The sequence below is a fragment of the Colias eurytheme genome, chromosome 1, assembly GCF_061535395.1.
Source record: "Colias eurytheme isolate Ceu_HAF_F1 chromosome 1, ilColEury1 Martin Lab GWU primary, whole genome shotgun sequence".
NCBI lineage: Eukaryota > Metazoa > Arthropoda > Insecta > Lepidoptera > Pieridae > Colias > Colias eurytheme.
The window spans coordinates 11155428-11179052 of record NC_142980.1 but is presented as its reverse complement, the minus strand read 5'-3'; the positions used below and the strand labels follow the sequence as shown (position 1 = coordinate 11179052).

The following is a 23625-nucleotide window of genomic DNA, read 5'->3' as shown; positions in this document are numbered from 1 at the left end:
GCTTAAGAGCCGTAATAATGCAAAAACAGTTACACTGCCATGACTTGAAAATCTCCATCGAAAAATTATGTTCTACGTACATAATAGTGAGTATAAAACAGAAAAAAGAAAGCATACACTAGGCTTTAGAGTTCTGAAATAGCCACTTAATAAAGAAAGAGGCTAAGATACATTGTTAGGTGATCTCTAAGATGGTGGAACACATTAGGATAAATAATGCTATTACAAATTATAGCTCATTTCATTTTATTAGTTTTATTTTAGAGGATTTTTATGTCCAATAGTGGACTTATTCAACGGAATGGGTAGTTAAACTCTCAATTCCATCATACAATTTCTTGAGTACATTTTGTTTAGTCAGATAAAGAATGTTGCAAAGCCGTTGTTATATTTCTTATTGAATACCTATATAACATGTCTTTTAATGGACTTTGAGAATATAGTGAATGAACGCCAAATACTTTAAGGAGTCTATAATTGAAAACAATCATAATGATAATTTACAAATATAAGCATGCATGCAATGCAAATAAAAATTGGATTTATATGTCTAAAGTAGTAGAAATGTGCAAGTTTTAAAAAAAATAAACTTAGAAATAAATAAGAAAAAGCATTTAACTATTCTTCATTAAAAAGTATAAGATGTACTTACCAATTTCTGACCAATGTATGTTTCCTGCAATGCATAGTGATTTTAATATGAATATACTATAATCATATAACTTATAATAATCTATTTTATAAAGGTAAAAACTAAAAAATAATTACTATTATATTAAATGCATTAATTAATTTAAAGTAAATACTTGAAGGAATATCAATGTTTTTAAAGTACTTGGAGATAAATGAAAATAGTAGTTCAGAAAAATTGCTAGAAAAAATTTTTAATTGGCCTTATAATATTAATTGGTTGAATTGTCAAAAATGTGAATTAAATTTTAATTATAATAGTTACTTAATACCTTTAGATTCTATTAGTCCATGTTAATACTTACCTAAAAATCTTTTACCCCTAATTAAAGTCTATCAACGAAGATTAACAATAAGTTATGATTTTAAGTTATTAATAAATATCTTCAGATCCTATCGATGAGGAAAAGAGGAGGGATTTATTAAGATTATGAATTTGAGTGGGTGGTAAGTTTCATAAAATATCGTTTTAGTGTAGTTTAATAGTATGTATTTAACCACTTACCCTTCAGGCTGCAAGATGTGTAGTCACTATATTATCACTTTGATTTACAATATATTTTACAGTTATAATTATTTAATTCTTCTGATATATAATATAAATTTCCAATTTACAACTTTAAAATATCAAAATTCAAATTTGTAACACATTTGACAATTGGCAGTTGGCACTTGGTAGATTTCATAAGAGTTGCCATTAGTTAAAAACGTTTATTTTATGTAAATTGAAATAAAAATAGTATACTGTAATGTATACTATTTTTATTTCACACATACACGGTCTCATATTTATAATTAATAATATAATTAGGGGGCTTTGAAATTAATTTATGTGTTAATTAAGCAGTAAAAATGTAATTATTTAGCATATAAAGTTCATATAAAAATATTTTTTTACAAAAGCTCTGATAAAATAACTGAACAAACAAAAGCTGCTTATTATTATTTAAAAAAATATGATAATATTTCCATACATAAAAATCATAATAATTTATGTACTGTCTGAAAGCTTGTATTGTCTATGAATATTTCTTATCTGTGCTTGTATGCTATTTGTGGAAAAGGATTGGACGCGATATCCGTCACTGCATTCCCCTCCATTTCGTAAGGCAATTTATGTTTTGATTTCAAGTGTTTTATTATTTTATTTCGTTAGGAATTTATTTAATTTCAACATAATTACACAATAAAAATGACTTGGGGATTCGTAACGTGTGGCCCAAATGAGGCACTTGTAGTTTCTGGTGAGTAGTAAACTAATGATAAATGCACCGATAGAGATGTGAACTTCAATTATTATTTTTTTCATTTCATTTAATTTCCCATGAAACATATTTGTTTTATCATTAATATAATATAAGTTCATATAAGTAAAATAAAATTATGCAAGTTTTCGTGTTGGCAATGCGATTTTTGTTACAAGTTTTCCTCTAATCCTAATTGGACTTATTAACTCCTTCCATAGTTCATGTTACTTCTATTTGAGTGGTGTTATGTGAATCATATCTGCGTAGCGAATTATATATAGTCGGCTTCTCAAATAAAAATATGTACACATACCTCAGACCATCTCATACATTCAAATGTATATAATATGTATGTATTTCAATGTTTTGTATATTAGAGTATTAAGGGATTATTGTTGAGATATCACAATGTTTTTTAATTTCTTCGTTGTAATAAATAAAATTAAAACTTACTAGGACTTATTTTCCGGTCTATAAAGCTCATGTTCATTACATATTCATTGCAAACATAATATTATGTGGTTTAAGTTTCAGTGTAATATGTTCTATGTTATACATGAATTGTCTTGCCTGTGTACATGTTTATAAGTACAGCCATAATAAACCTTCCTAGTAGGAAACAATAGATAATTAATTTTTACTGTTATAAGTTAAAAATACCAAATAGAAATGTTTTATTGAGAAGAAATTCTCTCATAACTGTAAACCAAATAATTTAAACATATAGGTACCTTCAGGAGATAATTATTTAATAAAGAATATAAAAATAAAAAGGATAGTATTGTATTCTCTTTATTTGTATGTAATGAATAAACTTAAAATTTTGTTGTTACAGTACCTTCATTATGCTTCATGTTTACCTTTTAACATAGGCTTTTTTATGTTAGATCTCAATTTGGATAAAGGCAAGGCAAGCAGCTAGTTTATAGTATAATTTAAATGATATTTTCATCACTTGTGGTTTAAAATACCTACACACAATTAATTAAAACATTTGAAGAGGTGGTACATTATCTGTCTTTTTATTAACAACTAACCTGTTTTTATTCGTAACAATTGAAATTAGATCTCCTAAAAATATATTTCATTTCTATTAAATCCAAAACAAGTTGTAATTGAAATTCTAATTTCTAAAAAAATGGTTTAGACTTTAGAGTAAAGAAGACTGAGATTAACATAATTTTCCCTCTTTATCACTGACCTTAATTTGATGCTTAAAGCCATGCGAAGTTATTTTTAAATATATTTGCGAATTTTGTAGTATTTAGATTTATATTCATGGAATTATCTCTTAGTTTTGAAAAAGAATCAATGTGAAAATGTATAATTTATGTTAGTGTCAGAATGCCCTTATGTACACACAAATCTACTTAACAAATCTAGGTGAAATATTGTATAGTCAATATAATAAAACCATATTACTGAAACCTGGATACCAGACAAGCAAAATCTCAAGATTGCATGAAAATATTCTTACTAGGAATCTGATAAAATTGTTCCAAATGTATTTTGTCTATTGTCCTTCTTTCTCGTCGCTACAAAGCGATGGTATGATTTTATGTCAGGAGATAATTGAATTGTAACACACATGTAATGTTTTCACACAGATAATAAATTTAAAAATTTTTTCACCACTAGAAAGTTTCAACGAATTACTTAGGCAATTTTTTATCTCAAGTTATCCTTTCGAAGCTGGGGCAAGTTGATTATAAAATGAAAATCTTAAAATTAGGTTAATTTAACGGTGATTTTTTTTATATTGTGTCCGATTGCGATCTGTATGTCCAATTAATTATATTATGTCTTTGCAATCTGTCTGTTTGGATATTGAATAAGTCTACAGTTGTATACTTAAATACAAAAGCATAAACAAGAAATGATTCTTAACCCATTGAGCCACAAGCGGCCCGATCGGTCCATGACACAATAGATTTTCTATTGTCTGTAGTTCCGGGGCCTGAGTTATTACATAATATGTAAAATTGTTCTGATCTTGCAGGATGCTGCTACTCGAAGCCGCTCCTCGTGCCCGGGGGTCGCGCGTTCGTATGGCCGGCCATACAGCGGGTACAGAGAATATCTCTGAACACGATGACCTTGCAAGTTGAGTCGCCCACTGTGTACACAAGCCAGGGCGTGCCCATATCGGTGACGGGCATCGCACAGGTAATTAGTACAATGCGTTAGTCATTGTGGCCATTGTGCTGACCTCAATAGTGGTGTCAATTATCCTAGTAAATGGATATTGCATGGAATGGAACAATTGTTTTAGCTGAGTGTATTAATTTAATCATATGTTCGTTGATTATGTGTTATTGGGAGTGTTTAAATCAACATTCCTTTTATTTATACTAGTATTCATAGAAGGCCAAAATGTAATCTCTATATATTATAAAAATGAATCCCTATTTCCCTTGGTCACGGCATCACGCGTAAACGGGTGGACCGATTTCGATAATTCTTTTATTATTATATTCCTGTGAGTACGAGGATGGTTCTTATGGAGAGAGAACGTAAATATGTACCACGAGCGAAGCCGGGACGGATCGCTAGTCTTTCATAAAACACTTATAAAGCGAAACTGTATATCTTAAATTTATTTTCATCTAAGCTATTTTCTGAGAAGAATGTGTCTTGATAAGCACTGAAACATGATTGGATCAATTCCCTGTGGAGACTAGGATACAGGAAGTTGACTCACTAATTTTTTAATGAGTGTTATGTTTCATGCTCTAATACTCTCAGTAGACATAACAAACATATTTACATTTTGCCTGCTTTAGCCAAGTTATTTATAGGTGTTAGTCATACAATGCGTTTGTAATTTTACAGGTAAAAATACAAGGTCAAAATGCAGAGATGCTTTTATCAGCCTGTGAACAGTTCCTTGGAAAATCAGAACAGGAAATTCAGCATATAGCCCTAGTTACCCTCGAAGGTCACCAGCGAGCTATTATGGGATCCATGACAGTTGAAGAAATATATAAAGACAGAAAAATATTTTCGAAAAAGGTAATTTCTTTTTTACTTTTGTAACAAAACCTTTAAGTCTTGTTTTTAATTAGATATATGTATTACTCAATCTTGTGAGATTTAACCTGGTAACAAAATAATTTGTATTCAATATTAGTACATTTAGAAAAAAAGAAAGAAAGAAAGAAAAGTTTATTTAACACCACACACATAATAAAAGAAAAGAAAAAACAAACTAAACAAAAGCAACAAATAAAATAAAAAATAAAAATAGTGACTTATTCCTAATCAGTGTGGCACTAAAAAGGTTCGCTACTCAGCATGTGCTGCACTTGTTGTGAAGCGCTGATTTTCAGTAGCCCCTTATTGGAGTGCACATATTATAAAAAGAAATATCTCGTAATAATAAAACAAATGTTTTAAAGGTATTTGAGGTGGCATCCAGTGACCTCATTAATATGGGAATAACAGTTGTATCCTATACACTCAAAGATATCCGAGATGAAGAGGTAAGATATTGAGTAAATTTACTACATACTGTAGATAAATGCTTAATTTAATTTATCATTTATTCATATTTGCCATTCAATAAGGTTTATAGATATATAAACATCATTTTATACAAGTCAAAATCTTTAAGGATTTTTAAGTAATCATTTGGGCCCTGCACTTTTAAACACTTTTTATAAAGACAATTATATTCAGCATAAGCCAATAGTTTATATGAACATTTATTTATACTTTAGTGCAATATTTTTCTTTTACCATGGCATGGCATGACAGGAAGCTAAGGTATGTTTTATTTTAGTAACTTAGAAATATGCTCTTAGAATTAGGTTTCATATTAGTCTGCTGGTTAAGCTACAATTTGAGCTGAAAGAGCGCATGGGATTTTTTAATTTATAATTAAAATTGCTACTTGTTAAGATAATAAGCTATTATTTGGTTAATGCCACCTGGGATTTTACGTAAGACCTATATGTATAAGAGCATACAATAACTAATCATATTAGGCCGGGTCCACATTTGTAGCATTTCGGTGTATCGTATCTCCGTTGCGTGGCCTCGGCGCGTATCATGATCGCTAGTTTGGACGCAAGATGATACCCGTTGATGATACACACCGTATCTGATACGGCCCGATCCGCACTAACCGTGTATCATGATACACCTCGTATCTGATACGCGTATCACGATCGGTGGTATGGACGTATTTTGATACTGTATTACGATACGATATACGTGATACACCGCGAACCATCGTGTGTCGGTTTTTCCGCGATCATCAAAGAGGATACACATCGTATCGATCAAGTTTGGACGTGAATGCAATTGATACGCGATCATTGCCTGTGCTCCCGCCATTTCGTGGTTTGTGAAAGTGTGAAAATGTGAAAGTGTGAAAGTGTGAAAAAACTGGAGCGTCCATTGTCGCCGATACACTGAGATGATACAGCATTTGATAAGTATGGACGCGTTTTTTTTCAAGATACGCCTTTATAATACGACATGGACAAATGAGCGTCCATATTTATGATACAAATACTCGATACGATACGACTGATCGTGATACGTCAAGATGCTACAAATGTGGACCCGGCCTAAAGGGTTTCTAGCGAGGGCATGTAAATAAATGCAAAAATGCAATGCATATCCTGTATATCCTGCAATATTAATGTTCACAATATCACTTTCGTCTCAGTCCATAAATCCACTATGAACACTTAATCCAATATTATACCACTATATATTTGAATTTTATTGAGTCATCTCAAATCTATACTATTATTATAAAGCTGAAAAGTTTGTTTGAACGATCTAATCTTAAGAACTACTGGGGCCTTAGACAAAGTAACAATTAAAAAACGATAACGAAGTTAGAAAAGGCAAAAATGTATGGGATTGACATTAGATAGACCACGTGATCTAACGCGGCGTATGTCAATCCCATACATTTTTGCCTTTTCTAACTTCGTTATCGTTTTTTAATGTCCGATTTGAAAAATTATTTCGGTGTTGGATAGCAAATTTATTGAGGAAGGCTATATAATATGATCACGCTTAGACCAACAGAAGCGGAGTCACGCGGATGCAACCGCGGAGCGCAACTAGTGTAAAGCTGTGTAAAATTTCGCGAGAGTTTCGCTAATCATCGCTAAATTATAACAGTACATGACTCTTAATTATATCTTTCTCATTATCGTAAATATTTACCTTAGATATGATAATGTGAGACAAATAAAAAAGTCAAACATAAATAGTTTATTAAAATACTATACTTAGTATGATTACTAAAATAAGCAAAAAAAAATAAGCAGTACAAATATAGTATAAAAATCAGTATTTCAAGAAATACAATGAATGTATTGTTTACAAATATTGTTGATTCATGAATCACGAATAAGACAACATGAAATGAATTTTAATAACATGATGTAAGCAATTCATAACATAAATTAAATGTTTATTGTTAAGAAATATTTTTTCTTTACAATTATTAAACTGATCTTATTAATGAAATGCTCAACTTGGCAGGGGTATCTAAAAGCGTTAGGTATGGCTCGAACTGCGGAAGTAAAACGCGACGCTCGTATCGGTGAAGCGGAGGCTCAAGCTGAAGCCAGGATTAAAGAAGCTATGGCCGAGGAACAGAGGATGGCAGCCAGGTTCCTTAATGATACCGAAATATCGAAGGCACAGAGAGATTTCGAACTCAAGAAAGCAGCTTATGATGTCGAAGTTCAGACTACTAAGGTAGTGTATTCAAATTTTGGTGTAACTTGTATGTATTTGAAGTGAAACTCTTAGAGTTACATTATTTGGAAACTCTTAGAGTTACATTATTTGAAGTATTTCTGATTGCCAAATATTTGTACGTCTTCTCATCATTTAACATTGCCGGTTTGAGAGTGTTCTTAAATTGTTCTATTGTTAAAAACATTTTTAACATATTCTTTAAATGTAAATGCTGCCCTTTGTCTCGTAATATGTTAAAATATATAAATTAAACATATTGACCATCCAACCCGGATCAAATAGCATTAAAGAGCATCATATTTACTCATACAAATAAGTAAAAAAAACACAAAATACATGTATTTGTATTTCCTTCTTCTATTGTACAAGTAAATGAAATAATCACACAAATAAATCCTAAATTATGCTATTATGAAAACAGGCGGAAGCTGAAATGGCGTACGAATTGCAAGCGGCTAAAACGAAACAGCGTATCAAGGAGGAACAAATGCAGATCGCAGTTGTGGAGCGTTCCCAAGAGATCAACGTACAGAAGTGGGAAGTGCAGCGAAGGGAGAAGGAGCTAGAGGCCACTATACGCAGGTAACACCAATGACCTATTATACTAGTAGACGCGGCATACGCCAACATCACTGCACTAAAAAACAGCGTAATTAATACATACCTACTTACTAACGTATTATCACCAATACAGTTGTTCTCTCTTTCACTTTCACGCACGAGACATAATACATGTCTCACTCATGTACTTCGTATTAACAACTGCCAATTAAAATATAAAAAGAACGTCCAGCCACGACGCTGAATGGTGCGTGACTAAGTGAAACTCGGGCACTTAGCTGAGTTTTTTCTTGCCAAAATAGAGAGTAACGTATCTAGCTTTTTTATATATCATAGGGTAACACGTGCAAAAAATAAACCTGACATTTAAAAAAAGCGTGTGTGCCAAGAAGCTTATACATAAGCCTAACTTGGCAAGTTGGTGTGAAAGGGATAAAATAACATACAGGCGTCATTCAACGTCATATTTTCTTGTTACAAGTTAATGGTCATAGTGCAATCTCCAGTGTATTAGATATAAGCTTCTTGGTGTGTGCAGAGCACACGCGTCAGAAGTGAAACTTCTTTGGCAAGATTCAAAGATACCAAAATCGAGTCGGTATTGAAGTCATGACGCGCCCTTGAAGTTGAGAAGCTGATTTAACTACATATATTTTTGTTTGCAGATAAAATATTCTTAAAAAAACTTTAACGCAAGCAGTACCGCAGCATATCTGATATTTAATAAAACTGATGATTTCATTGAACATCAATAAACAACTTTAAATATGTATTTCTTATATACCAAACCCTAAAAATGAACATAAAAAGACGGGTTGCACTCCGGGAGTGCCGGCAGAAGTGAAAACTTGATTATTAACGTTGAGCATGTTTGATATCCATCCGTCTTACGCTTTTTCGATCAGGTCACGTGTCCTGACGCGAGTTTAAGATTTTATACCCATTACAGAAAAAGTGATCAACGCCGCTAAAGAAGTTTTCACTTCAACAATCATCACGACTTTATGCAAAAAAAATATTCAGTTTCATTATCTAAATTATCTGGTACAATTATACAAGTTTAATTAATAATAATTTTATTTGTATCACAGGCCTGCAGAAGCAGAGAAGTTCAGACTAGAGAAACTCGCTGAAGCGCACAGACTGAAGACGGTTCTCGAAGCTGAAGCCGAGGCTGAGGCAGTTAAAGTCCGTGGAGAGGTATGTAGACTGCATTTATTTTGTTACTAGCTGCTCCGCGCGGTTTCACCCCCGTGGCTCTACTCCTGTTGCCCGTAGCGTGATGAAATATAGCCTATAACCTTCCTCGATAAATGGGCTATCTAACACCGAATGAATTTTTCAAATCGGACCAGTAGTTCCCGAGATAAGTACGTTCAAACAAACAGACAAACTCTTCAGCAGCTTTATAATATTAGTATAGATAAGCATTTGTCATTATCTTTAAAGTCTAGCTGTTACCCGCGGCTTCGCTTTTCTCCTAGGAATTAGATGCTTCATCACAGTAAACAGTAGCTTAAATCACTCTCTGCGTTTAGAGACAATTAGGAGACTTTCTATTTGTTCCCAGAGTCAAAAATCGTATCATAAAATCGCTCTGTTGCGACGTGAAACAAGGACAAACAAACAAAAAAACACACGTTTTTATTTATTATATTAGTGATGAAGGATGTTTGATGATCGAGATAAAACCTGAAAAAGATACTGCAGCATATTCATAAATAGACTTATAACTACACCCAAAGTGCATTTTTATTAAATATTTATGCTGTTATGGGCCATTAAAGTAACAGATTATAATTTATAATAATATTTCATACTTGCTATATGCGGATACGGTCAGGCCAATGTCATGACATTGTTCTTCAGTGTATCAAATCGAAAATTGTAAATAAACGAGGTTGAAAATATAGGATTTAATTTAAAAATAAAATTCAAGTTGTTGTTTAAATCCCGTAATAAAAATAAGCACAACATAAAGGTAATTCGATTTGTTGTTTCAGAATTGAAACTTCTTTGACTAGATTCAAAGATACTAAAATTGTCGCCTTATTCCATGACGTGAAGGAAATTTTACTCTCAACGCGCATAGAGAAGTTTCACTTGAAAAATATATTTTTTTTTTATATTTTACTAGCTTCCGCTCACGACCTTTGTACGTGCATCCCAGTTTTTCCCCGTTCCCGCAAGAATTTCGGGAAATCGCTTCTAAGCGGATGCCTACGTCCTAACATCTACCTGCATGCCAAATTTCAGCCCGATACGTGGTTTGGGCTGTGCGTTGATAGATCACTATATAAGCATATAAGTCACCTTTGAGTTTTATATAATATATAGATTTATCCAAATTTTATTTTTATAAAAGGTGTTCGTTTAATAAATTGTTTTAATGAAAACAGGCTGAAGCATACGCGATCAAGGCAAAGGCGGTGGCCGACGCGGAACAAATGGCGAAGAAAGCAGATGCGTGGAAGGAATACGGTTCCGCAGCTATGGTCGATATGATGCTTGAGACTCTACCCAGGGTATGTTCATTTTAATATTAATTATTGACGTGACAACGTCTTATAATTTGATATAGCCGGCTGCACGCACGAAAAAACATGACTCATGCGGCGTTACCTCGCTCTGAGGCGTTCCATGTAAGGCTTGAAGTGCAAGCGAGAGCGCGGAACGAGCGACAAAGAAGCACAATCGGACGTTGTCACGTTCAACTATCGTCTGTAAACCGACTTTACAGACAACCAATTTTTTATAAATGATTTATGTGTAAAACAAAAGTTATGGTGTACATTTTAAATGTACTGATAGTACAATGTTCACACATCTCATGATTCGACGGATTCAAGGAATGTTCGTCGGTCACTAGGATATAGGCAATGCCGATTTATTAAATATTATGTCTCACACTTGAATAGATTTGTAAAATATCCCTTCATAGGCTCGACCGATATTTGAAAATACATACTAAACTCTTCAATTTACAAAATGCAATGGTAAGACATTACAATAAATACAAATGGTTTCAAAATAGTTAGACTGCCGCGGAAAAGCTATTGCACGCTATGCCTTCAAGCCACACCTCCGTGCCCGTCGGAGTGGGGAGCGTGAGGTTTTCCGTTACGGAATTTCTCGATTCGGTCCCCGCGCTCAAGGCCCGCGATAGAAGCTATGCAATAGCTTAAAAGTATACAATAATGTTTGATCGTACACAGACTGAGTGTAAATCATGCAATCATCTGAAAAATTTCCCGCGTAAAAATTCTGTACAAGTAATGGTTCTATTCAAAATATTGATCACAGCTCATATAATATACGATTTTATTAGGTATTGTAAATTGTAATGTTATTTATCTTTAATGAGGTGCGGTACTCATATTCAAATGAAGCAATTTATTTAACTTGTAGGTACGTTATCATTGTCGGTATAACGTTTGTGGCAGTATAATGATACTAGATTTAGAATATTTGTATTTCTCCTTTACGTAAAATGATAATTTTAAATATTATTATTTTTTAAATATTCGCCCGCGACTTCACTCGTATATATATAAAAGTTATTCTTCGTCAATGCATTCATCCCCAGTTTCTTCTTTCTTTTTGATGTAAAAATAAGTTATATATTTTATATAATCAAGCTAGACAAGGACTTTATTTCCGGTTATGGGTTTTTCAGTTGCTAGGATTAGTCAAACAGTTGTTGGATGATCATTGCTTAAACAGCATTATTATAATTCAGTAATTGAGTCAATTATTTGCTTTCTGAAACGACTAGAAATTCAACGAATACAAGCTATTATCTAGTCCGGCCATGAAACAAACATACACATTGTTATGATAACCGCTCCGGTCGTTTACGCTTAGTTCCATAATGTGCGAGCTAAATTGCAAATTAAAGCTAAGAATATACGGCTGTAGTAAGTTTAATCCAAAAAATGTTCCATTTTTTACGTTCATTATTATACATTACACGTGACATACTTTTGATTAAATTTAGTCAGAAAATAGTTTTGTTATCAGAGAGACTGTAGTGGAAAATGAGACTGTAAAAAGAAAATTAATTAACCATGGCTATTTTGAAAGATTTCACACGTCTTTTTAATTTAATAAGTAATTAATGTCACTCACAAAGGCACGTGTTTATTTTCAAAAAAAAAAAAAACAAGATTGCATGCTCAGTGAATGCTACAAATCGATTACTATATTATAATAGTGGCGTTTAAGGGGCCCTGCTCCGAAATGTATGTTTCTAAATCATGGTTTTTGGATAGAAATCATCATATTTAAAATCCTAAAAAAATATATAGCACAGATAAACGTTTGATCTAGTGACTTTTTTGGATAAAAACACAATATTAAACATTTGACTCGATCAAAAAAAAATCAGAAGTAACATCGATTTTAAAAGCATAATCAGTTTTATGAGAATTAGGGGAACGCTATGTTTATGAAAATTTGACATTTCATTTACTAATCAGGTTTTACAGGGAAATTTTTGGATAGATTTTTAATTTAGCCCTTATTTTTTTCTATATAAAATATAATACGTAAAATGCGACTCGCGCGCACCACGTCAGTGCAGCCAGAGTCCAGCCGGACGTTATCGAGGGAGGACCTGTGCTAGTTTTGCTCCCGACCACGTTGCAGTCGCCGCTCGCGTATTAGAACCGAGCGGCGAATAAAACGGCGAGCATGTCACGGTATAAATAAATCAGTAGTTTGATTTTGTTAGTTATCCTAGGATTATTGTTGTAAATATAAATTAACTTCTTATTCTATACTATTAAACGAACAATATTTGCATATTAATATATTTGTTTGTAAATACAGTGTGGAAATTTTCGATGGGCCCTGGGTGAAAGTATTAGAAATACTGGAGATAGCAAATTTCCTTTATTTTTAAAAAGAAATAGACCTGCATTCAAAGATTTTCAAAAATTCATTTTCTTCGACCGGGAATCGAAAGAACTATTAAAACCGCATCAAAATCCGTTGCGTAGTTTAAAAGATTTAAGCGTACAAAGGGACATAGGGACAGTGAAAGCGACTTTGTTTTATACTATGTAGTGATTTAAAATTATGTTTTAAAAATTACTTTGCCTGAGATCCTCTTTTTTATGGGTTATTGAATAGGAATAGCGGCAAAGTTTTGAAGTATTAGTAGAAAGACTATTATGATGTTGGTTGATCTGTATTCAATGAGTATGACAAATATTATTTTTATGAAACAACAATCCAAGATGGCGCCGACGAAAATTTGACTTTTTTCGTGATGGGTGTCATTTTCATGGTTTTTGGGGTAGCAATTAACGAATATGAGGTCAAAACTATAATCCAAGATGGCGCCGACGAAAATTTTACATCTTTTCGTCATGGGTGTCATTTTCATGGTTTTTGGGGTAGCTATTAACCAATATGAGGTCAAAACTAAAATCCAAGATGGCGCCGACGAAAATTTTACATCTTTTCGTCATGGGTGTCATTTTCATGGTTCTTGGGGTAGCAATTAACGAATATGAGGTCAAAACTATAATCCAAGATGGCGCCGACGAAAATTATACATCTTTTCGTCATGGGTGTCATTTTCATGGTTTTTGGGGTAGCTATTAACCAATATGAGGTCAAAACTAAAATCCAAGATGGCGCCGACGAAAATTTTACATCTTTTCGTCATGGGTGTCATTTTCATGGTTTTTGGGGTAGCTATTAACGAATATGAGGTCAAAACTAAAATCCAAGATGGCGCCGACGAAAATTTTACATCTTTTCGTCATGGGTGTCATTTTCATGGTTTTTGGGGTAGCTATTAACGAATATGAGGTCAAAACTATAATCCAAGATGGCGCCGTCGAAAATTTTACATCTTTTCGTCATGGGTGTCATTTTCATGGGTTTTGGGGTAGCTATTAACCAATATGAGGTCAAAACTAAAATCCAAGATGGCGCCGACGAAAATTTTACATCTTTTCGTCATGGGTGTCATTTTCATGGTTATTGGGGTAGCTATTAACCAATATGAGGTCAAAACTAAAATTCAAGATGGCGCGGACGAAAACTTTACATCTTTTCGTCACGGGTGTCATTTTCAAGGTTTCTGAATTCTGCTCGAAAAATATGTAAACGGTTGTAAGAAAAATATACTTACCAAATTATCGACGGTAACATTGGGGATTTGTAAATAGCTGTCTCAAAAACCTTGAAAATGAAACTCATGCCGTAAAGATGTAAAATTTTCGTCGACACCATCTTGGATTTTAGTTTTGACCTCATATTGGTTAATAGCTACCCCAAAAACCATGAAAATGACACCCGTGACGAAATTTTGTCAAATTTTCGTCGGCGCCATTTTGGATTTTAGATTTGACCTCATATTGATTAATAGCTACTCCAACTTTTTGAAAATGACACCCATGACGAAAACATTTCATATTTTCGTCGGCGCCATCTTGGATTTTAGTTTTGACCTCATATTGGTTAATCGCTACCCCAAAAACCACCCACATTTGCTACTTAGGAAAAGTTCAGATTTAAAGATATCATAGGTAATGTGACGAATATAATTTATTTCATTCCGACCGTTTCTCGGAATAACATACATTTACTAAGAAGGGTTTAATATATTGCCGGTAACATAATATTATGATGTATGATAATAATTAATAATTCATAAAAAAGTATTTTATACATTTCTTAAAAAGCTTCGATATTGTATACAATAATACAAATCATTAATTGATTATTATTCAAATTGTTGTAAAATAGTCACACTTTTTTAAGTTGGTTGAATACACTAACTTACTTATTACATATTTACTTATATTCAATTATTATTTTGCCTTTTTTATTTGTTTTACTTTTAATTATTATTACCAATATTTTCAGAAGAAAATAAATTAATGTATCCAGAACGAGAGTTTCATTTTAAACTTTAAATGTATGTATAAAATAGACCAAAAAATTTTTACGAGAAATTAACAATAAATTATCGATTTGAATAATAAAATAAAATTTGAAAAAGGAATGTTTCCTTTCAGAAAAATTTGCTATCCCTAGTATTTCAAGTACTTTCCATTCAGGGCATATCGAAAATTTCCACACTGTATATATACAAACAAATATATAAATATGCAAATATTGCTCGTTTAATGGTATAGGATAAGTAGTAAATTTATTTATCAACAACATTCCTACGATAGCAAATAAAATCGAACTACTGATTTATTTATACTGTGGCATAATCGCCCGCCTTCATAGGTCACCGGAGTTCATGCCGCGCCGGCTCCTGCGCAACGCGGGCGCGAGCCATTTTAGTGCCTAAAATGCCTAAACTTTCAGTACAAAGGGCTCTTAATACGTCACATGTTTGCTATTTACACAGCTCAGATAAATTTAGATTTTCGTATTGTTTTTGTGAGGTTTATGTTGTATAACTTGTTTTGTTGAAAGATTGTGACGAATTATAATTTCTTTCTTTCTTGCTACTATTGAATCCATAATCCTATATTTAGACTATAGACTATTTATTTTTACCCTACTTCATCTGTTAAATAATATAGTAGGAGTTCAAAGTTATTCCGTTGTAGGTTAATTGGGACCAATACAAATAGGCAGTATCGGAAAATAGAACGTCTATAATCTTATTTTAAAGTGGAACTGGGTCACTAGTTTCTGCATTCGTTATGCATAACATCATTTGCCACTCACGATGGTTATCAAGTTTGTATTTATAACTGGGTTTCGTGAATGGCTAAACCGAAAATATATTTGCCCTCTGTTATGATTTTGTCAATAATCAATACAGAAATGCCAGACACATTTGGTGGGCGTTTACCTATAATTTTCGTCTTAAATTAGTTTTAGCTGAACTATATATTTAAGTGAAAACTTATGTTATTTATTACCATAAATAAGCTCGACTTGGTTGGATGATAATCCTATCAGCTAAGACATGACATTAAGCCTCCCCCATTTAGCTATTATTTTGTACTATCTGCGCTTTGCGGTTTCACCCGCGTGGCTCCGCTCCTGATCTTAGCGTAATGATATATAGTCTAACAGCCTTCCTCGATAAATGGGCTATCTAACACTTAAAGAATTTTTCAAATCGGACCTGACATTAACGCGATATAAGCGATAATAAGTATAGATTAACATGTTAACTAAAATTTCGACTAAACAAACGTTTCCCAATCTCGCCACCAGGTGGCAGCAGAAGTAGCGGCGCCACTGTCTCAAGCGCGCAAAGTCACGATGGTGTCGTGTGGCGGCGGTGAAGTGGGCGCTGCGAAACTCACCGGTGAAGTGCTGAGCATCGTGCAGTGTATACCCGAGCTTGTAAAGGGCGTTACGGGAGTGGATATATCCAAGATCAAGGTGAGTGTGCACCTTCCTTACCAGGAGACGTTGTAACTACCAACAGTATGAATGATAAGGGCGAGTGCTCACAGTTATGATTGTGTCGTCTGGTGGCGGCGAAGTGGGCGCCGCGAAGCTGAACGGCGAAGTGCTAAACATCGTGCAGTGTATACCCGAGCTTGTGAAGGGCGTTACGGGCGTGGATATATCCAAGATCAAGGTGAGTGTACACTAGCCTTAGCAGAACACGTCATAAACATTAAACAGTAAGGGAGATAAGGAGCAGTGTTCAAAGTTATGATGGTGTCGTGCGGCGGTGGTTGAAGTGCTGAGCATCGTGCAGTGTATACCCGACCTGGTAAAGGGAGTTACTGGCGTGGATATATCCAAGATCAAGGTGAGTGTACACTAGCCTTAGCAGAACGCGTCATAGATACCAACAACAAGAGAAATAAGGGTGGGTGTGCACCGGCCGCTACCGGTTGGTATGCGATTATAAAAGAAAATCTTTTAGTCCAGTCATTTTAGGGGTTGACCTAGGAAAATTAAGATAGCCAGTATATTACAACGAAAAAACTTACTTAAAAGCCCTCTATCTCTTAAACAGTTGCAGGGAATGAAACTCTCTCCAATATTCATATTAAAAACAAATAACGTAAAAACCATAGAAAACGTAAAAATAGATTTTTTTGTGACCTTTGACCCCTGAATATCAAATTTCAAACAGATAAAATGTTTTTCAATTGTTGTCATCATATCATAGAGCCAGGAGAACCAATGCGGATGTAATTTCTCAAATATGTGAATTTTGAGAACAATTTTAGGATACCAGAATACAAGATTTTACGTGGTTATATACTGAGTGTCTCGATTTTCCGAGACTTGCACCTAATTTGGACTAAAATTATTTGAGTACTATTTGAGTACTGGTAATATGAAGAGAAATCGAGAATACAACAAAATAAAGTTGAGTATGCATTTCCTAAAATAAATCAAGGAAAATCTCGGAGCCTATAAAAAGCAGAATTGATTTCTTTATATTATAGGACATAAATATTATAAGGTAAAGGTGCCAACATAACATAAGAATCATCATCTTCGATAAATAATATGGTTTGTATTGCACCGTTTGCTATTTTGAAGCTAACCAGTGTAAGCTAATAATACTAAAACTTATAGCATTAAATCTCTTTAAACAATGTGTCCACTGCAATAAGGCAATTTTAATATATCAAATAAAACAATCAATTTTTCGTTAGCACTCAAAGAAGTAAAACACAGTACAGCTCCATTTCTATGTCCTAAAAAATAGCAAATTATAATTTAGTATTAGCACTATAACAATACAAGTGACCTTTTAACATTTCGCGTTATAGAAACAAGTCATTGTTATTCTTGATAACAATGTAATTACTAATAACAGTACTTATCTTGCGTTTATTAACTGACAGGTTTTCCACGACAACCTGCGCTAGTTAATAGGTAATTATTTTTTGTGTGGCATATCATTGATAACGAATAATACCTAGGATAGTTTCTAATAGTCTTTTCCGTACTAAATTCGCCTTTCTATATGAATTCTTATTCGTTCTACTTACGTTTAATATTTTGCTATAATATTGGAAATGAGATATAATAACTATCTCGAGCAAGGGTTATCATTAAATTTAGACTTTTGATCTCGGGGAATTTTGATGCTCTTACCCTATTTACAGTAATTGTTTTCAAGATGAAATCCAATACTTTTTTATGAATAATTTATAATTTTCCTATGATTTATTAAGGTATTATCTTGGCATGGTGCCTTTTATTTACTATGGAATATTCATTCAAGGAAAAGTGACATAGATAACGTCCTTATATTTGAATAGTAATACATCATTCCTCAACATATACCTACATGTATATATATATCATTTAGCTTTCTCTTTTATATTATTATCTAAAACGTTTTACTGCTGATTTGTTTTCTTAATCGGTTACTCAAGTTTTTGTATCCATTTCTCAGTAGAGATTGTCTAATCTAAAAATGAACGCCCCTCCACTGTGTTTACGCTCACATTCAAAGTACGTGTATAGACGCAATACACACAAATTGGTCTGCCTCATTGGTCGTTCAGTCCTCCAGTCCCGTCCATGCCCGAACGACAGGACCAGTTGGCCAACTAGTGCATAAATGACGCGATGCACGACAGAACGGACGTGTCATTCCGTACATAGCGCGCTCTCCCCGCCATACAATGCTAGGCACCTGAACTGATCGCCCGATTAGTTGACAAATCAGTGCGCGAAAGTCAAAGTTTGCAGTAGAATCGCCGCGCGCACACATATAAAAGTGGTTCAATAATTATTTGTCCTCACACATTGAAACAATTAAGTTTAGTGGAAGGGCGTTCATTTTTAGATTAGACAATCTCTACCAGAATTTTCATTTAAAAAAATATAAAATATTACTTCTTCATAATATTAAAGCCTTACAGGATTTAATTAGTGTGAAAATTTTATATCAATTCGCAATACTATCACAAATTGGTTTCTCTTTCAATACCAGCAATCCACAGCAAAATATAAGACATTATATTGATTGAGCACTAGAGGAATCTCTAGATGTTATCATTTGAAAAGAAATTCTCGTAGACATGATCTAATGAGTTCTATTCAAATACATAAGTACCCAGCTACTTAGTTCGATAACAAGGCTAGCAATTTATTTTCTTGTAAATAATTTTTATGGACATAGAAATGAATTTGCTTCTTTACTTTCGCATTAATGTTATCTGAACCAATTAATTATATCCGATTTACATGACAATTAATTAGGTTTATAGTTGAACTGTTTTATTTAAAAATAATTAAGTTACATATTATTTTATACACGAAATTAATGCACTACGTTTTTTTTTAATATCAATCAATGTTATTACTTATTGCATAATATGCTCCTGAATCATTTTGAAGGACAATTAATGTTGCTGTAATTTTATGTTTAAAACATTTGCTTTACAACTTTTTGGATGCTAACATAAATTCTCTATTTATCAGTGGAAAACATTGTCTTGTTACTAATTTTATTTTGTATGTCTAACACCTGATCACTCCTAACACAACCGACGTTTACGTTGCACACTACATGCATTTACAACTGTTTTTTAAGTGAAAATTCTTTACCCGCGTTGAGAGTGAAATTACAAAGTCGCGTCATGGCAATACTGTCACGTCATGGAGTAAGGGAACAATTTTGGTAACCTTGAATCTTGTCGAAGAAGTTCCACTTCTGACACGTGTGCTCGGCATACACGCTCTTTGTTTTAACCAACCGGTAAAGGCAACAAAGACTGTCTGCTGCTTTGTTAAGGACTCTCAAACTTCTTTCTTCCCTTTTCTGCATCTATTTCTCTGCATTTTATGATTTTCTCATGTACTTCAATTGCAAACTCCAACTAAAATACTACACCAGTGCTTAAAATGTACGTAAAGGTCGGTTATTGTATGCAAATTTCTAATATACACACATATATCACTAACACTAACTCGGTTGGCGGTTAGGCAATATCGGAACCGACGCCGGTGCCGACGCCCACGGCGCGCGGCGACGCGAGGAAGGTCCGATAACTTGCGATTGGTCACAATTAGATAATGCTCGTCGAGGTAAATATGGATCAGTGCATGGATCATATGTAACTATCCACTTACGATGAGAGGGTTTCGGTACGACTGGATGTTGTTTGATGTGTTCGCACGAAACTACTTGTGTTAAACTAAACGTATCGCTATGGAACATACATTGTTATATATACATGTTTAGTCCATTGAAATGTTACATTTTTTAGGCCTAATCTTGCGTTTTTTATAGGACGCAATTTTATTTTTTGGATGTGTAGGGTGTATGAAGCTAAAACCAAGTTTGTGGGGTCGCCACCCTTGTCCCACGGCCGCCTTCTTGAAAATAGTGGTTGAAATGGTTTTTAGGATATATCACTTCAACTATGTATTTATCTGATAAAAAAACATTGTTAGCATTATTTGTTGCAAATTAAATTCTCTACAACTTAAGTTCAGTAACTTTTTGTCGTAGAATTATAAATAAAAAAGTTATTAGCGAAAATGTTCAGAAATTAGAGCTATCTATATTTTTCGATAATTTTTTTTTTTATCATTTTACGAAGAAATTATATCAGACCATTTTTGTAGATTGGTTTTCGAGGAAAACTTTTATATACAACATTTTTTAATTACGTCAATAGTTAAGGTTTTACAGCGCTCTGAAGTGGCTCCCCCTACGGCCTACAAATCAAAAAAATAAAATTGCGTCCAAAAAAAACGCGACCCCAAATGTAACTTTTCAATGGACTAGTTAGTAATACTGAACAAAGATGTATGTTTCAAGGCAATATGTGGAGGGAACGATATAAATAATGCTTACGAAAACGGCATGTAAATAAATAACCAGCGTATAGTTTGTAATCGAATGCAAATATCATTTTTTGATAGTCACATAAGATAAACATATTAAATAATAATCAATTATACTTATCTACGATTTACATTGCGTGCTGACAAGATATTTATAATTTGATATTTGCCGTACAGATTTGGAGATATGTGGATAGTTATGTATGTAATTCAGAGATTAAACTTGTTAAAGTGTATTATTGTGTTTTTATGTAGCAGATAAGAAAGTATGGTGTTGTATGCTTTGTAAAAAGTAGTAAATAGTAGAAATCATATTATAAAATAGTTATTTAATTATAACCGGCCAAGTTTGACTCGGAGAACTAAATATATTTATTATTTAATAGTTGTTTTCCTTTGTAGATTCCGCAATAACTTTTAATTATTTTAATCCTTAAATAATTATGATTTTATCGCGCTAACAAAATTTCCTGCATATTTTGATTTCGGCGTGTTTGTCGACCTTTTTTTTATTATTTTATCGTTATTAATTAGGCAATTGCATGACACATATACCTTGCATGCGTTTTCTTTCGGCTTCTGATTGATTTTTGCATAGGTACATGTTAATATAAATAAATTATATTTTAGTAGGTACCTAACTACGTACATATAGTTGTTAGTTTAGACGTAATCACAAAACAATCTATATTCTCATCCTTTTACCGTATTAATTTCTCTCCCGTAAATATATTATTTTGTCTATCTGCAATGTATTAGTATTTTGATATCCCGAGCATAAAATTCCAATTAATTTCCATACTAAAAACGTAATGTTGTTCGCAGGGTATCAGCGCCGCATAAGCAGTCTGTAAGTAGAAGTAAAGAGTGTGTACTAGCTTCGAGTGGAATAAACGTACCGAAATAATTATATGTATATTCTATACTTCCAACGATTTAAGTGCTACTTCCTACATACTATGTACAAATAAATTTAATTAAAGCTAGATCAGGTTATTGCGTCGATATTTTGATTATTATTATATCATTGTAATTTGTAAGTATTCTGCAATATTGAAGTCAGTACAGAGGTACGGCTAAGGATGCGTTGAAAGCTCGGTGGGCGAAGGACGAATGATTTGTTGAAGCGTTAAATTAATTACGACCAATCGCCTAAATGTTCTCAATGTAGTTTACTGAAATGACTGTTATACTAATGAAGAAAAAAGTAATAAAAATCTTATATTTTTTTATTTAGCTAACTGTCGTTAGGGTATTAAGACAATTTGGTGTTCATAAGGCAGTTTAGATACTCTTACGGTAACTGTGCATTGGTAGACATTTTTCTTTTTACATTTTGTAATGAGATGTATGTACTATAATAATTATATTTTACTATGAATGAAGTAGGATAAAGCGCTAGTTTAGGCTATGGAGTAGGTAATTTGGGGAGGACACTATATTTCGATTAATAAGCTTTTATATCATTAAGGCAGAGTCGGCGTAGCAAAATTATTTATTAAATAACTATGATAATAACAGAATACCAGGATGTGATTCAGCAATTCAATCGAATCGAATTTTTAATGTATTATTACGTGCGAGCTTTGATAGAAACGAAATAGCGGAAGATACGACACGTCCATAGAGTAATCAAATGCAAATTGTCAGCACAATAACATGAACGCACTGACACGGCTATGATTCAATTAACGCTGCCGAATGACTGTGGAACCACGGAGTGAAACCAGTTATTTTTCTTTTTAAATCATAGTTGTTGAATTTTATTTTCCTGCAGAGAAGCGAACAAGCCCGCAAATTCTTAATAGTTTGGTAGTTCCTACTCAAAACAATATGTCAGTGTATAAATATTTTAACTTTTTACTATTCTTTTTAATAGTGAAAGAAACCGGATACCGAATAGAATACTAAGATATTCGGCGGGATAGGCATTCGGCCAGGGTTTTAATCCATTTAAAATCACAAAAATGTCTGAGGAATAATTTTAAGAACTGCAATAAAATTGTAACTGAATGCCATTAGTTGATAGAGCCTGAGTTAAGCTTTATACGAGGTACATATCGCCTCATATATTCCGATGTTTTGATTTTATCAAAGCGTGCGAGTGAACTAGCGCTTTTAATTCCATTAGTAAAGTTTTGCTAAAATAACATTTTGATGTAATAATTTTAATATATACTACCTTTTCAATTTAAATATGTATGATAAACTTGACGTTTTTTCATTATTATCGGAATCACATTTTAATTTGTTTTCAACATAAAAATTCTAATAGTTTGTAGGATAGATACATTTTTACTAAATTCTCAGTAATTCACTAAGAAAGAGTAATTTTTTATATTTTTATACAAAATTACTCTTATTAAAATTACACCAAATTATACTAATTATTATACTCAATAAGGGTACGCTTTGTTTTCTCCATTTGGTTGTTTATGAAAACATTGAATCTCTAACTTTATTCATCCTCGATCTGTACATGTAACGAGCATAATATTAATACAGAACATTTTTGCGTTATTTAAAATGCCTATACATAGCAAATTGTATCGTTTGTTACATTTACTATTGTTCAGTATATGGCGATAAAAACATGAAATACCTTTGCCTAGGACTACATGTGAATGTA

At 33.0% G+C, this 23625-nt stretch overlaps 1 protein-coding gene and 1 long non-coding RNA gene across 3 annotated transcripts in view; one reads left to right on the top strand and one right to left on the bottom strand.

Moving 5' to 3' along the window:
• LOC149911245 (uncharacterized) overlaps positions 1–1320 on the bottom strand; it is a 69800-nt gene extending 68480 nt beyond the window's left edge. Inside the window, exons 1-2 of the long non-coding RNA XR_016457872.1 lie at positions 1196–1320; positions 653–676 (exon numbers count right to left, since the gene is read on the bottom strand). This is a non-coding gene — a long non-coding RNA (uncharacterized LOC149911245). The remainder of the gene's footprint in view (positions 1–652; positions 677–1195) is intronic.
• Positions 1321–1757: 437 nt separating this feature from the next.
• Flo1 (flotillin-1) lies at positions 1758–22756 on the top strand. 2 transcript variants are annotated; one of them, XM_090104458.1, is made up of 11 exons: positions 1758–1934; positions 3937–4103; positions 4770–4949; positions 5336–5419; positions 7446–7664; positions 8089–8249; positions 9320–9428; positions 10628–10753; positions 16431–16601; positions 20130–20231; positions 21822–22756. In XM_090104458.1, the coding sequence occupies exons 1-10, from the start codon at positions 1883–1885 to the stop codon at positions 20193–20195; spliced, it is 1335 nt and encodes a 444-aa protein (XP_089960584.1). In that variant the 5' UTR covers positions 1758–1882; the 3' UTR covers positions 20196–20231; positions 21822–22756. The 2 variants fall into 2 exon arrangements, with proteins under 2 accessions (XP_089960584.1, XP_089960577.1); XM_090104451.1 differs by lacking the exon at positions 20130–20231.
• The last annotated feature ends 869 nt before the right edge of the window (positions 22757–23625 follow it).

What these genes read in the sequence shown, in the direction of transcription:
- Flo1 (XM_090104458.1), top strand. Translation starts at nt 1,883, where the DNA reads ATGACTTGGGGATTCGTAACGTGTGGCCCAAATGAGGCACTTGTAGTT. An exon ending in CGGTGACGGGCATCGCACAG is followed by an intron (nt 4,104 to 4,769) that starts GTAATTAGTACA and finishes GTAATTTTACAG; the next exon opens with GTAAAAATACAAGGTCAAAA. An exon ending in CAGTTAAAGTCCGTGGAGAG is followed by an intron (nt 9,429 to 10,627) that starts GTATGTAGACTG and finishes TAATGAAAACAG; the next exon opens with GCTGAAGCATACGCGATCAA.